General features: G+C 35.0%; 1 protein-coding gene and 1 long non-coding RNA gene across 3 annotated transcripts; both read left to right on the forward strand.

Moving 5' to 3' along the window:
- Positions 1-2,500: 2,500 nt before the first annotated feature.
- Positions 2,501-6,042, forward strand: LOC122146151. Its single transcript, XR_006160852.1, has 2 exons — positions 2,501-2,867; positions 3,942-6,042. It is a non-coding gene; the product is annotated as an uncharacterized LOC122146151 (long non-coding RNA).
- A 674-nt stretch (positions 6,043-6,716) lies between these two features.
- Positions 6,717-15,214, forward strand: tfcp2l1 (transcription factor CP2-like 1). 2 transcript variants are annotated; one of them, XM_019081914.2, is made up of 15 exons: positions 6,717-7,244; positions 7,756-7,898; positions 8,362-8,435; positions 9,093-9,198; positions 9,321-9,427; positions 9,508-9,660; positions 9,978-10,088; positions 10,470-10,567; positions 10,957-11,008; positions 11,115-11,208; positions 11,854-11,944; positions 12,033-12,106; positions 12,208-12,350; positions 13,387-13,438; positions 13,844-15,214. In XM_019081914.2, the coding sequence occupies exons 1-15, from the start codon at positions 7,183-7,185 to the stop codon at positions 13,879-13,881; spliced, it is 1,398 nt and encodes a 465-aa protein (XP_018937459.1). In that variant the 5' UTR covers positions 6,717-7,182; the 3' UTR covers positions 13,882-15,214. The 2 variants fall into 2 exon arrangements, with proteins under 2 accessions (XP_018937459.1, XP_018937458.1); XM_019081913.2 differs by having other exon boundaries at positions 6,720-7,244; positions 12,033-12,115.
- Positions 15,215-15,992: the final 778 nt, after the last annotated feature.

A 15,992-nucleotide genomic window follows, 5' to 3' on the forward strand; every position in this document is an offset into this window, starting at 1 on the left:
TTTGAAATATAAATTTATTATAATAGCGTGATAAATGCATTTACTGTCACTTTTGATCATTTTAATCTTTTAATTTCTTGTACTTTTGAATGGCAATCTGTGATAATATTGTAGTAATGCAATTAGATTAAACCTAGTTTTATGTTACATGAATTTATTCTAGTGTGGAAATATATTATTTTAAACCTAACTTTATTGTCACCATAATACCTCTCACATGTGACCACACTGTTTCTGAGAAATCAAGCTGGCCAGGTGATTTTTCTTTTTAACGGTCCCATTGAGAGTAAAACAAGCTGATTGGTCTCTTTAATCCCTTTTTAAATCCAACACCTGTGCCTCTGGACACTGAACACCTTGGTTACATCTAAAATGAGATGACCCAAGTCAACAAATCCAACACCTAAATGAATAAATGAATGAAGTACTGGCCTGTGGCCTGTGACCAATTTTTTCCCAACTAGTTTTATGTTAGATCTCAAGCTGTTAAACTGTTTTTTTTGAAAATTTTTTTATGTTATATTTTTATGTTAGATCTCACATTGGCTTCCATTCACCCAAGCATGCATCCTGTGTCCCATCGTACAGACCGCAGACTATCCCACACCTGGCTGCTATTAAATGCAGACTAAAGTGGTTACAGGGAGTCGCTCTCAAAATCAGATGACCCAAGTCAACAGCATTTTTATGGTTAAAAAGTTCATCCTGGAACTAAATGAATAAATGAATGTCTGGGCAAAGTTACAACATTGCATACCTACCCAAACTTAACCCTCTGGAGTCGATTAACGCACGCGTTTTGGGGTATTTTTCCTGATAAACCCCGAAAAGAACTTAAAACACTTTCAGTTTTGATGTTAGCAATACATCATCGAATCTGTAAAGGGTCTACTTTTTTTTTGTATACAACTTAACACAAAACTTTTCACTCAGGAGTGCTGTCTGCAGCCTTTGTCTTGATCTCCAGATACAAATGCGTCATTGTGCAGGTGGTACTACGGGCATGAGAGAGCTAGAAGATGCTGCCTAAACTAAACAAGTGGCTGAAAACCATTCTGTGACCCAGTAATCCATATGCATCAACGCGATGTCGTTTTGCACGTCTCCCTTCATTATCTTCTAATGTACCACGTGCGAACGCAGAGCGCGCTTTTGAGATTCAAATGTTTCACTGAAGCGCGCGGCTTTTGAATACGCCCACACAACAGAAGACAACGCAGCGAGACTGTTCTTCAAGTTTTATTATTTTACTGTTTGCTTCGCGATGAGAGGAATAAGACATAATTCACCCCAAAAAGATGTGATGTGGTTGAGGATTTGAGATTTGGATTTCCGCAGAAAAAAGAATGAATCACTTTATTCAGCAGAGTTCATAAACATGAGTAAGTCTCTTTTTATTTATTTATATACTTGTACTAGTTTTCACATAACGTGTAAACATTTTACTAGTTTAGACTTTTTCCAAAGACTTTTTCCAAACTATAATTCCTGACTATTATGTATAATCAAGTGAAATATTATGAAGTTTCAATAACAATATACACTACTATACCATTCACAAGCTTGATGTAAAATAATATAAATGTAACAATAAATGTAACTGTAACAAATGTAACAATCATTGCTGTTCTTTCAATTTATCCCCCCTAAAAAACCTAAAAAAAATATTCTCAGCTCTTTTCACATAATAATAATTCAACATATAATAATAATGATGATGATAATAATAACAATAAATGTTTTTTTTTGTAGAAAATAAGATTGTTAAAAGGATTTCTGAAGGATTGTGTGACTGGGGTAATGATGCAAAAAATTGAGTTTGCAAGTCAGCTTTGATTTTCCTAATAAACTGTTTAACTTGCACTCACAAGTGAAATTATAAATTATGTTGTGGGATAATTAAATATATTCTAAATAAACTGCAAACATAAAATTATATACATTTATTTTGTCCTCACATTCTTTCTTGTAACTCATCCCTCTCAGTGACAGTGACCCAGCTGACTGAATGGCTCATTATGCAGCTCATTATGCAGGCCTTTGTCTTCTCAGGTGTGAATTCATGATAGTTGACGCCTACTCGCATATGACTTTTTACAAACAAAAAGTGTCTTAGAAAATTTAAATCAATATATTGTTTTCTGTAAGTGAGTAAACAAGATGGTTTTCACATAATTTAGAAAAAAAAAAATTCTAGGCTACAAGCTCCAGTTCTCAAAATTCCTGGGACCCATTTTCTGTATGTGTTTTATTGCCTTTTTCAAGTGATTTAACATTTTTAGTTTTTCACTAACCACGCATAACATTTTTTTTTCAAAAACACAATCATGTACATACATGCTGCTCACATATATTATAGCCTAGTTTGTGCTGATTACAGTGAGATTGACTTTAGCCATTTAGATTTAATTTTGATAAGAAACTGAAAAAAGCACAAATGTCAGGGCATGACAAAACTTCTCCAGGCCCCAAAAATACCCTTAGACTCCAGAGGCTTAATGTACCAGAATGAAGTATGAGAATTGAGATAGAGAAAGCTCTTCAGTGACTGTGTTTTGTAGTCCATTTGTTAATTTGACTTTTGTTCACCCCAGTGGAAGAAATTGGGTCAGGTTTAAGTGTATTAGCAAATTCTGCACTGGGAAGATTGGAAGCATAGTCAACATACCTTCTTCGTACTTTTGTAATTTTTTTGATTATCGTGTGTGTGTGTGAAAATGTTAATGCTAAAACCATCTTTCTGTCTGCAGGGCTATGATAACACAGAGAGTAGTGTTCGCAAGGCCAGCGTGTTCTGTTTGGTGTCCATCTATTCTGTGATTGGTGAGGAGCTGAAGCCACATTTGGCCCAGCTCACGGGTAGCAAGGTATGTTCACGTGCATGCCAACTCAAAGTCCACCAAATGGTTCACCCTGTTCAGCCTGCTTATCACTCAGTCCTCTATTTATTTATGCCCTCCTCTGCTTTTAGCTGATTCATGTTTTTTATATTTGGTCTACTTTCATTGCACTTGGCTTTCATAGCACTGTCCATAAAAAAAAAAAAAACTGGTACAGTAAGGTTTCATTTATTAACATTAGTTAATTACATTAGTCAACATGTACAATACTTATACAGCATCTGTTAATCGTAGTTAATGTTAAGTTCAGCATTTACTAATACATTATTAAGATAAAAAGTTGTATCTGTTAGCATTAGTTACTGCACTGTGTGAACTAACAGGCACATGAACATTTTTAGTAACTAGCATAAAGGATAATAAATGCTGTACAATTATAGTGTTAGTTCTTAGTTCATGTTAGCTAATGCATCAACTAATGATGACAATTGAGACCTTGTAAAGTGTTACCAAAAAACTAAAGGGTTGAATTTCATTAGAACTCTTTCAGGTCATATTTCACCCCAAAATTAAATTTCTCTAAAAAATAAAAATAATCAGACCATTATGATTTATTGCATTGTAATATATTTGCCAAGATAATTAAGCACAAATTCTACCTTTCTCATAGCTGTAATAGTGTTTTTTTTATTTTTTAAATAAACATAAACAATTTTTTTTTTTTTTTTACTGAAAATTCAGCTTTTTGTGTTTTTGTTTTACATAATATTTGTGCTCAATTTCCTTAAATTACATAGTGTATACTACTGACATTTTACTTAAAATACTGATATTGATACAGTGTAGTACAGAGTATTTTTTCTGTGAAATGGTCAATTTGTTGCATCATATTTTGTGAAATTACCTACATTGACCTTAAGAGAAAACATTCACATTTTTAGACACAATGCAGAAGTAAACATTAACCCTGACCTTCTAAGATAACATAACTAGAAAGTGCAGATACATGCTCTTATCTGCAAAACAAGTCAGAGGACTGTATGAGTATTAGCATCTAATAATGCTGTATTGAAATTCACCCTCTGGCTTTTATTTCCACAGATGAAGTTGCTAAATCTGTATATTAAGAGGGCCCAGACCACCACCAGCAACAGCAGCAGTTCTTCAGACATGTCGTCTTACAGCTAGCCGGATGTACTCTAATCAGTGCCCTACACGTGCATTTGGGAACATAGTTGTGCCTCCTCCAGAATCTTTTTTTTTTTTTGTATTGCTTCATCACAGTCTTGCTGGATTTTCCCAGAGAGATATGTTGCTCACTGCAAATCAGACTTTTTTTTTTTTTTCATCCAGCTCCTGGAAACCTCTTAGTGTCTCATGCATCTTTCCATCTGTGAAACATTGAATGTAAAGAAAAATGCATGCCGGCTTTTTGATAGGGAACAGATCTTCCATGATTGGCACTGCTTATATAATTGGAGCAACCAAGCTATCTTCAGCTTCTGAAGAGGTGATTCGTTAACTACATTTATTAGTAATAACTTATTCATGTTTGCAAGTGGTGTTAAAGGTTTAATTGAGTTATCTATATATTTTAAATGGACACAATTGGCTTAACTAATACATCACTTGAATTTAAATCAATGCTAGTGGATCATTTGGCTGGCCGAGTGATAAATGTAAAGAAAAGAGAAAAATGTAAGTAATTTGTAGGTTTGGCTACAATGACAACCAAAAAAACAAACAAACAAAAAACGTAGGATTAAAACATTCTTATATTCATTTTTATTTAATGGGACCGCAATACCACATCCCATAATGTTGAAAGTATAGGAAATTGTTTCCAAGTCTTTAAGAAGGCTAATGTAAAGCAATTGTGTTGATTTTATTATCGGATGGATTATGTGTTAAAAATGTGGGCCTCACTACAGAACACAAGGACAAACTTCTGAATGTAGAGCTTTTCCTTTCATCTTTGGGGAAAAAAGCGAGGGTTTTGTGGGTAAACATACAAGCCACAACAACTTGGACATTTAAAAGTTCACACTCAGTGGAGTTGGAAACATGACCAGGAGCGTCTTCAGACAAGAAACAATGAATGAAATCAAACCGATTTACACTTTGTTCTTGTGGCAAGAGGATTGTGATGGAAATTTCAAAACTACTATGCCTTACGTTCCTTTTTCTGCTTTCAAAACTCAGACTGTTATATACATGTCCACAGGCATTCGTATTACACTGCTAAAGCACGGCGCTGCAAGTTTGCGCAGCACATGTCTATGACGCTAATAATGAAAACCCTCTAATCTGGCTCAAGAACTAGAGGTGATGTTATGTTCTCCGAAAGGTCTGAACTCTTTCTTTTTCCTTGTTCATCTGGAGATTTTTTCCATCTGATGTTGTGCTGGGCGTTTAGTGTTTTGTACATACCTTTAAATCATTGCTTCTTCCCTCCCACAAAATTAAGGTAAAAATGGTGTTGCACTTTTTTGCACGTTAACAAATAGCCTGCATGTTTTGATGACGTAACCATCCTGTGCTGCCGTGACTGACCTAGGTTTGGCTGTCTGTGCCACATGTCAGTCTGTAAATACAGTATTATTATTGTTATTATTAATATGTTGCCCAGGTGGGGAAGTAGACAAGTGTAAACTCAAATGGGTCTCACAGAGTTGATCAAAATGTCTATCTGTCCTCAGGCTGTGAACCAGACCATATTAGAAAATAAGGACAGACATTTGAAAGCACCCTACTTTCCTTAAGTATTATATACTGGGGCATGTGGCTTTTATTGGTATGCTAAGTGTGCGTACCCTTGTATGATGCAGCGTTTCTTTCTAATGGATTTTAACTGATTCAGATCATGGACCATCATTTTGGTTTAGACTGGGGCTATTCATAAAAATAACCTGTTCCTGAAAGAACAAATTCAGCTGTGCGGATCAACAATGCAAGTATTAAGTTAAACATGTCCCCTTGGTTTTCCTCAAATGTTGACCTCTAAAGATATTCCATCAAATTGTTCACTACACATATTAGACTTTTTGTTATTGGACACAGATACACTCTTGTATTTATACATTTATTTTATTTCCTGTCCCAATGTACAGTTTTTTTTTTTTTTTCTTTTCTTCTTAAAGGCTTGTGATAGATTTACACCAACCTAAGTCTGGCCTAGAATTAAAACTACCAGAAACATGAATTTATTGTGTTGATTATTTCAGATTTTTGGGTTGTGGGGCTGTTGAATCTGCTATCAGCAACTCTGGTGTCTATCCCAATTCATGCACCAGTACATTATAAACTAAGTCATGTATGATGACGTGTACTCGGTCCTAGTTAGTCCAGTGCCACAAATGTCCAGTGCTGAAGAAATGACCAGGTTATACATCACCTCAAAATCAAAAGATTGTTATATATATAGTTCAGTGTTGACCTATAATATCATATAATGTGTGTGTGTGTGTGTGTGTGTGTGTGTGGTGTGTGTGTGTGTGTGTGTATAATTTATATATTATATATATATATACACACACATACATCACCTTATAATTAATTTTTTTTTATATTTTTTCATTTTTCATTTATTTTTAATTGTTTTTTTTTTTTTTTGTTTTCATTTTTTTTTAATTTTGATTTTATTTTTTATTTTGATGTGTTATGAAAATAGAATTCTATGTAAAACAGTAATGAGTCATCCATTATACAGCCCCAAAATGTATTTAATCAAAATCATCATAATCAAATACTACACAAAAATGGCGAGTACAATTGTTAACAAAAAAATAATTAAATATTTGTTATTATTATTTATGCAAATAACTTTTTGTTTTACTTTATTTTTGGGTGAAATATAATCTGAACATTCTTGACCGTTTTTGTGAGATTCACCCAAATATTAAAGTATGTTTTTAGTATCCCTGTCATTGTCAATGATGTCAAGGCTTCCCAGCAATACAGGTGTAAAAAATTAAAAGGCGCGCACACGCACAATTCTGCACGGAAATTGCGATTTATCAGAAACTCCTTACTGACCTTTGATGTCAGAGTCAGCCTGTGCCAAAACAACACAGTGTCTGCGTCTGTTATTAAACGAGCGGTCCAGCAGAGAGAGTCCGTCAGAGCGTCGGTGCAGGTGACGGAGGATGAAGGCAGAGTGAGGGACACTCACAGCTCACCTGACGGCCGTCACGCGGGCATAAAAGACTGCGGACACGTTGGGCTCAGAAAAGCCTTTACGGTTCCCTCACTGGCGACCACGTGCTTGGCTACTCATATATTTTTTTTTTTTTTTTTTTTTTTTTTTTTTTTTTTGGACAAGACCGTCATCGAACTGGAGAGTATGCTGTTTTGGCACAGCCATCCTGAAACCTACCAACAGCACGCGCAAAATAATTATATAAGGTAAGTTCAGTCACGCGAGTCAAATAGACTGAGCTTTTTACACAGTCGTTTTCTTAATGGTGAAATAATTATCTAACATTACATAATTTCTAACAAATAACCGTTTTTTAAAAATTAATGGTTATATAATTTTCTAACATTACATATAATATATATATATATTTATTTATATATATAAGAAAAGTAAAATACATTCTGTATACAGATGAAGGAAAGGTATGATACCTTGGGTAACTAATTTATTAAGTAAGAAGCAAGTCAATAATCAGCCAGTAGAATTTTTGTTTCCTGAAATGCCCCTTCAAGGTAAATCTTACCACTCACCTGCAATGATTCTTGAGTGCAAAATAGACATTTACGTTTCATTCTGAATTCATCTTTTTCTGCTTTTTGTGCATGTATTGAGACACTTCGATATACCAAAGCAAATTCTGAAATGGTATCATATTGTGCGTAAAGTGTGCCTTTGTCACTTGGCATGAGGTTTTCTGCTTCTCTTATTTTCTCTCAGAGATGCTCTTACTCCGTTTCTCAAGCATGAAGAGGAGCAGCAGTCCACTGAGATCGGAGTGTCTCCTTTTCATTATGTGCTTTGTGCAGCCACATCTCCAGCTGTGAAACTCCAGGACGAAACCCTCACATATCTAAATCAAGGTAATGTTAAATTACTACTGTGCTTGTTTAACTTGAGTCAGCATTTAATGTTGCATTCAAAGCACTAAGATTTATGAAAAGAACTTTTTTTCTAGTACATATCAGTCTGTACTTCTGTATTCTGTATTAAGTGAATGTATTATATTAAAAAAAATAAAATACATTAAGTGTGGAGTGAACCTGAGAAAACTTTCAAGAAAATCACAATGTTTGCTGTAAATGTGCTTTTTAAATCATTTTGTTCCTATACATTAATTCAGTTCTGTGTTTGTTTCTTGTTTACATTATAATAATTTAAATAATCTGTGCATTGGCATTGGCAGTAAAACCAACATTACAGAATTTACTGTCAATGTGTTTTAAGAATCATACAAGGTGAGACTGGAAGCATATGTTTCTCACTGGCATTTTATCTGATTAGTTGCCTTTTCATTTTAATCTGTCTTGTTTTAATGCACTATAGGTCAGTCCTATGAAATCCGTATGCTTAACAGGAAACTAGTGGAGTTTACAAATATAAGCAGTAAACATATAAAGGTAGGTTAAGCAAATGATTGTTTTTCCACTATGTAACCTTTCTTTACAATAGAAATACTGCTAAATCTTCCCCTCCAAACTGGTAGACATGGGTTTTTTTTCTGTTTAAACCCCCAAAAATGTAAAACATTGTGGTACAGTATTTATGGAATTGGTGAAGTTTTGTACAGATGGCCAAATGTTCTTATACTGAAGTATAAGATGATCTTTGAAATATTCTCCCATCATTTTCAAAATTTTCAAAACTGGTGGTAAATTAGGTTGTTATCCAACAAGAGGCCTATTCAAGGTTTGTTTGTTAGTGAGCATCAGTAAAAAAAAAAAAAAAAATTAAATATTCTGGATTATAGCAATATTGTTAATATACAAATTAAAAAAGATATTATAAATGACAATGTACAGTTACAAATACACCATAGTCAATGGGACAAAAAAAAAAGTGCAACATACCAAATTAAAAATTTAATGCAGTCAATACACTTGTATGTGAAAGTTTGTGGTAACATAATTGTAAACATTTGTGGCATCGTTAAAGTAAACACTGAAGTCTTAAATGTGAGAAATACTGAAGAGAATGCAAGAAAATACTACTTGGTTTTAGTCATGGTGCTATGTGTGATGCTCTCTTGACATCAGACTGTCCTGTGCTGTTTTAAGAGTATTGTGCGTGTAGTTTTCCATGACCGGCGGCTGCAGTACACAGAGCATCAGCAGCTGGAGGGATGGAGGTGGAACCGTCCGGGAGACAGAATCTTGGATATAGGTGCGACCTGCTTTCCTAATAAAGCACGTTTCTAAAGGACTATCTTGCCAAAATTTGTTTTCAAATCACATTGTGGCAGACATATGTCATATGATTTACAATGTCCAAATTGGTATGTTCAGATATCCCGTTGTCAGTGGGCATAATGGAGCCTCGAGCCCACCCACTGCAGCTCAACACCATAGAGTTTCTCTGGGATCCTGACAAAAATGCCTCCGTGTTCATTCAGGTGCATGTTTTCCTGACCTCCCTACTAGTTTTCTAAACTGGTGGTTACCGGTTAACTTTAAATTGATTCTTTATATCCAGGTAAACTGCATTAGCACTGAGTTCACTCCTAGAAAACACGGCGGAGAGAAGGGTGTCCCCTTCCGCATTCAGATAGACACCTTCGCAGCCGGCGAGCACGGAGAATACACTGAACACATGCTCTCTGCAAGCTGCCAGGTCAAAGTCTTCAAGGTAGAGCATCTTGTAGACTCTTAAAAGATTTATTTATTTATTTCGATGTTACTTTACTCACCCTCACGTCATGGCCTGCATGCATTTTTTCTTCTCTGTTTTTTGTTTAGTTTTTGGTTTAATAAAATACTGGCCCCATTGACTTTCATTTTCATGAACAACAAAAAAACATTTCTCAAAATACCTTCTTTTATGTTCCACAGAAAAAAAATAAGATCATACAATGTTGTAACAAAATGAGGATGAGTAAATGATTACAGAATTGTCATTTTTGGGCGACCTATCACTTTAATGATTTTTTTTCTTCTCTCCTTTAGCCAAAAGGTGCAGATCGCAAACTCAAGACTGACAGAGAGAAGATTGAGAAAAAGAGTCCTCAGGATAGAGAAAAATATCAACCATCCTATAAAACCACAGTGCTGACTGAGGTGAGACATCTGCCTTGGTGGCATAATATGTAATTTTGTATTTTAAGTAAGACAGAAAACAATCCAGTGTCCGGACAGTAAGTTAATGATGGCAATTTTCACTTTTAGTTGAAGTATCTGTCCATTTGTTAATGATTGCGATCTTTGAAGCTAGCGGTCTACATCAAACATCTATAACCACTGAATTTTCCATGTCTCCTGTGAGTGCCTCTTTACTTTGACTGGCCTATAGTGAAATATTAAGCTCTCTCACACAAGTAAGATATGAATAGAATTCACATGATTGCTTGTTGGACCAAAGAAGCCCATATTGAGAATAAGGTCATGAGGTGGGGCCGAAACTGCCACCTAACATAAGTAAACGATTTCTTTTTCTTTCAGTGCTCCCCTTGGCCTGAAGCCCCATCAGTCAGCAGAACAAGCAACACTCCATCTCCTGGTTATCACAGCGCTCACACTTCTTACAGCTTCCCAGAGGAGTGAGTCTTCATTCAGTAGGAAATCACACCATGAATGCATAAACATAACTAGCAACTGCTCTCCTGCTCTTTGTGGGGAAGTCGTGGCCTAGTGGTTAGAGAGTTTGACTCCTAACCCTAAGGTTGTGGGTTAGAGTCTCGGGCTGTCAATACCACAACTGAGGTGCCCTTGAGCAAGGCACTGAACCCCCAGCTCTCCCCCCCGGGCGCTGCAGCATAAACGGCTGCCCACTGCTCTGGGTGTGTGTTCACGGTGTGTGTGTGTTCACTGCTGTGTGTGTGCACTTTGGATGGGTTAAATGCAAAGCACGATTTCTGAGTATGGGTCACCATACTTGGCTGCATTTCACAGCACTTTTTTTTTTTTCACTGTCTTATTGCGTTTATAGAAACTGCTCTCCAGACCAGCAGGAGGAGCTACATTTGCCAAGCTGTTCTGATGTAAGTATAGCGGGCAGGTTAAAAACATTAATGTCATGCTCTCTTATCTTTATAGGTTTGTATTTGAGGACATGGTGATGCTATTCTTCTTCTTTTTGCCATGTAGCACCTGTTGCCATCGTCCTCCATGCAGGACACGCAGCAGTGGCTCCATCGTAATAGGTTCTCCTCTTTCTCCAGGCTCTTCTCTGGCTTCTCAGGTGGGCTGAAATATTCAGTGAGAATTACAGCTATTTACAGCTATTTTTTTTTTTTTTTTTTTAGTAGTTTAGAGTTAACATGTTGCTAAATTAAGAACTTGATGCTCAGATAAGCATAAAATGCACTTAATTATTTTGTTTATTTTTTAAAGTATCTAAAAGATAAAAATTATTCACTACCAAAAAAAACGATATCACAGATATCAGAAAAATATCACAAGTTTCAACAAAAATATTAAGCAGTACAACCATTTTCAACATTAATAATAATAAGAAATGATTCTTGAGCACCAAATCATGTGGCACTGGGTCATGTGACACTAAAGACTGGAGTAATGGCTACTTATAATTCATCATTAAATTACATTTTAAAATGTAATTGTTTACTTTAAATATTTCATAATATTACTGTTTTTACTGTATTTTGATGTAATAAATGCAGCCTTGGTGAGCATTAGAGACTTTATTCAAGAATGTTCCCAACCCAAAACTTTTGAATAGTTGCTTTATAATAATCAATATTTCTCTCACTTCACCCACAGTAATAACATACTACATGTTGAAACATAGCCATTGTGTTCGACTAGAAATTTCACCATTTTAAATATTATACTACTTATTTGAGCTGCTCTGTTAATGTTTTAGGTTCTGATCTGCTAAAAATGAGTAGAGAAGATTTGATTCAGATCTGTGGTCCTGCTGACGGCATCCGTCTTTTCAATGCAATCAAAGGAAGGTGAGCTGTATATGTGTTCAAACACTTGCTATTCATCCTAACATGTGTCCAAACATGTACCCAACATGTCTGTGTCAATGTTACCCAGGTGTATACAACCTCGTCTCACGGTCTATGTATCCCAGCTACAGAACAGGAACCAACTGCACACCAAAGCAGCGGGTGAGGATGGTAGGAGACATCACAGCACCCTTTATGATAGTTCTGACATGCAAAACAAATGTTACTTTTATTCTTAATTCTCTAATTGTTTTTGTCTGTAGTGTACCATGCTCTCTACCTAGAGGACCTAACTGTCCTTGAGCTCACTGAGAAGATAGCCAATCTATATAACGTTCCCTCACAGCAAATACTTCGCGTATACAGACAGGGGCCGACAGGGATCCACGTCTTGGTTTCAGATGAGGTAAGAGGGCAGAGAGTGTTAAAATTGAGTCACAACATTCCCGAGATCACAGATCATTTGGGAAATGATGGTTATGTAACTTGTCCAAGGAGCAGTTCATCCAAAAGGTTGCATTTTATTATTATCAACACTGAAAAAGTTGAGCTGCTTAATATTTTTTGTGGAAACTGTGATAGTTTTTTGGGGATTCTTTGATGAATAGAAATGTCTTTACTGTCACTTTTGACCAATTCAGTGCTTGATTGCCGAATAAAAGTATTAATTTCTTACAAAAAAAAAAAGAGGAAAATACATTTTATTGACCCCAAGGGTAGTGTACATTTCTATATCAGCAGTATATTTTGTATGTATAGTTTTACATTTATTTTTATGATTAGTTTACGGAGCTCCACAAATGACATGTGGACAAAAATATATTTATTGTGGCCACAAATTAAAAACTCATTCCCTTATTTTTTTAATTTGTTTCCATCATTTTAGGTCACAAATTAAGGATTTGTTTCAATGACTTATTAATACATTCCCTCATTTTATTTAATTGTGGCCAGTAGTTTGTTACCTTGGTTTGATTTAATTCAAACAAGGAAACATATTTGTACAACACTGCCACCATTTAATTAAAATGAGGGAACAAATTAATATGTTGTGGGAACTAATTCTTAGTTTGTGGCCATGATATATATTTTTTCCCACGTCAGGTGCGGCGCTCCATATTAGTTTACCCAAAAATATATATATATTTTTTTTTTTGCAAAACACAAAAGGTGTTTAGTATAATGCTGGCACTGCTCTCTTCCATATAGTAAAGTGAATCATGACATCAACTCTAAAAATAGACAAAAAGCATGATAGGCTTGGTCTTTAGCAACAGTCTTTCCTTTAAATTCATAACTGAAATCAGTTACTGATTGTTAAAATGGATTAGAATGCCAGGAAATACAGTAACCCAAGCATACACTGTTAAAACAATCAGTAAAGTGTGTTACAATGCATTTAGGTCACTCTACATAATCTACATATTTGTTTTTTTTTTCAGATGGTGCAGAACTTTACAGAGGAGTCAAGCTTCATTATCAGCACAATGAAAGGTAACTTTATGGACATGCTATTTTTATCTGAACTACACTGATTGGGCCTCATGTTTATCAAGCAGGAGTTATGTGGTGAAAATTGCCATTGCACATGCACAAAAGAACAGTGTTCAGAGGGCTAACTATTTGCTGACTTTACATTAAGTTCTATATAATGCATACAAATCACAGGTACAGTAGCATCTGGTTGTGCCACACTTCTGACCTTCATGGCTCACTGAGCAGGCAACTGTTAAAAAGTCCTCAGAATGGAATGTCTTTGTGAAAAACAAGTTACTATTTAAAACATAAAGCAAAAAAAAAAACAACACCAATGAAATATTTGCAGTAGCCTATGTCTGAATCTCCATTACATGTACACTGCATTTAATATTGCCTATGTTTTTTCTTATGTGATGGCAGATGAATGTAATGATGGCTACCATGTTGTACTGAAGTGACCTGAGACTACTGGAGCATTGCAGGTGCCTTTGGCTGATGTTCACAATACTGGACTGTTTCGAAGTTAAATATAGACCTGCTGGAATGTGAGCTGAATGAACGTGGATCATTTTTGTATGATGTAGATGACTTATGTATTTTAAAAAGAGAATGTTGTGAAAGGTTATCTGAAAACTAATGGAAATTTTCTATTTTATCATATTACAGTGGTATTGTAGCATTCTTTTTTTCAAACCTTTTTTTTTCTTTTGTTTTATCATTAGATACGAAATAGCAAATACATGATTTACTTTGCAGATGACCTTTGCAACAACAACAAAAAAAACACAAAAAAACACAAAAGTTCATATATTTATGTTTCTATTTAAGTTTTATGTGATACGTTTCTAAAAAAAAAAAATACTAATTCAAAACTTGGCCATTTATTAAATAGATATTGGTGTTAATATTAATGCCACTATTGTGCACAAACAAGGATTTTTGCTTGCAGAAGATAATCTCTCAGTAATGCTGGTGTGATTTGATTCTTGTTCCTCACAGACTGAAGACATCTAAATAAAGTTATTGCTCAGGATGTTTTTTTGCTTTTTCTCACACAGCGCTTTTGAGATTTCTATTTTTGTAACCGATCAATGATAATGTATTTTTCACAAAGCTTTTTGAACTGTACAGTAACACCTGTTTGTTAGGTGACCTTATTGTGATGAACCTTGCTGTTAGATAAGCTTTAAAAACTCATTTTGCAGGAAAAATGCCATAAGTGTTATATAAATTTGAATAGTAAACGTTCTCGTCATAAATGTAATGTTTATGTTCGAGTGTGTTACAAGAAACTTGATTTATTTGTACTGTTTTCTATCACCCCACTAACAGATGTGATGAGTTACGCCCGTCACATCAAGTACAAAAAGAAAGTTTTATAATATGTGCGTAGCCTACAACATTTTTATGAATCAGCTGTTCTTTTTTGCTTGATTGACTGTACAAATCTTTTCTCTTGGATGTAATGTTTTTCAGTAGGTTGTCTAGGTTCAGCTTGTGAAATGTGCTGGTTATGAAACAGAGAGTTTATTGACAAAAGCCATTGGTTTCTACCCAGATTCTCCTTCAATTCCTCTGTAGTCATGAGGTTAGTGTAGTCGAGTAAACTCGTAGAGCTGATTTTGTGTGTTACTCCGTGAAGTGGAAAGCGGCACACTTCAGTGAGCAGCTCTGAATCCTCTGTGTTCCTCGCCAGTTCATTGTGTGTGATTTCCCAAACCCTGAAGCGGCACAGACAAAAGACAAATGTGCTTAGCAACACATGCAGACCATAAAATTGAGTTATTTGAATAATTTTTCGGTCTAATAGTTTTCAGTGTGTTTAATGTGAGTGATGAGGATTTTTAGTAGCCTAAGTAAACTTCAGTTTTTTTACTTGGGTCTTATATACATTAACTTATTTTTAGTCATTACTTTGCATCTTGTTTTAATATTTTTGTACAGAAGACAGGGCGGTATGACCATTCAGGCGCAGTGTTGCCAACTAATTTCTGGGGGAAGTTGCTAAAGGCAGATTGATTTGTTGCTAAAAGTTGCTAAATGACGTTGTACCATCATTGTGTGATGACGTCATTGCATAACAATGACACAAAACAGTGTTTTTACATAAAATACACAAACTAGATTACTCAAATCTCAGCAATTCTTTTTTAATGTTATTTGTTTGCAAAAACAAGTATTGAACAGTTACACATTTTATGCATTTTCTTAATAACAGTGTACTGGAAGTTAGTTAGTGTGCTACACAGAATTCTGTAAAAATAGGACACAGTGCACTTTTAATATGATGGAACAATCCATATTTATTTTTCACAGGTGTTTTAAATAAAATGCAATGTGGAGTGTTTTAAGGTTACAGGGTTATAACTTGACTAGTACCTTTTCAGTTTTTCCACATTTTTTTTTGTTCTTACAGCATACCTAACTGAACAACAATTATATATACAAGCTAATAACATGCTGTTTCATAAATGTGCATTTATAATTTTCCAATTGGAACTAGCAGCTTAATGCACATTTGATGTTTGTACGGTTAGGTATCTTTCTCCAGCTCTCTCCAGGTTGATGT

The sequence above is a fragment of the Cyprinus carpio genome, chromosome A9 (genome assembly GCF_018340385.1).
Source record: "Cyprinus carpio isolate SPL01 chromosome A9, ASM1834038v1, whole genome shotgun sequence".
Taxonomy (NCBI): Eukaryota; Metazoa; Chordata; class Actinopteri; order Cypriniformes; family Cyprinidae; genus Cyprinus; species Cyprinus carpio.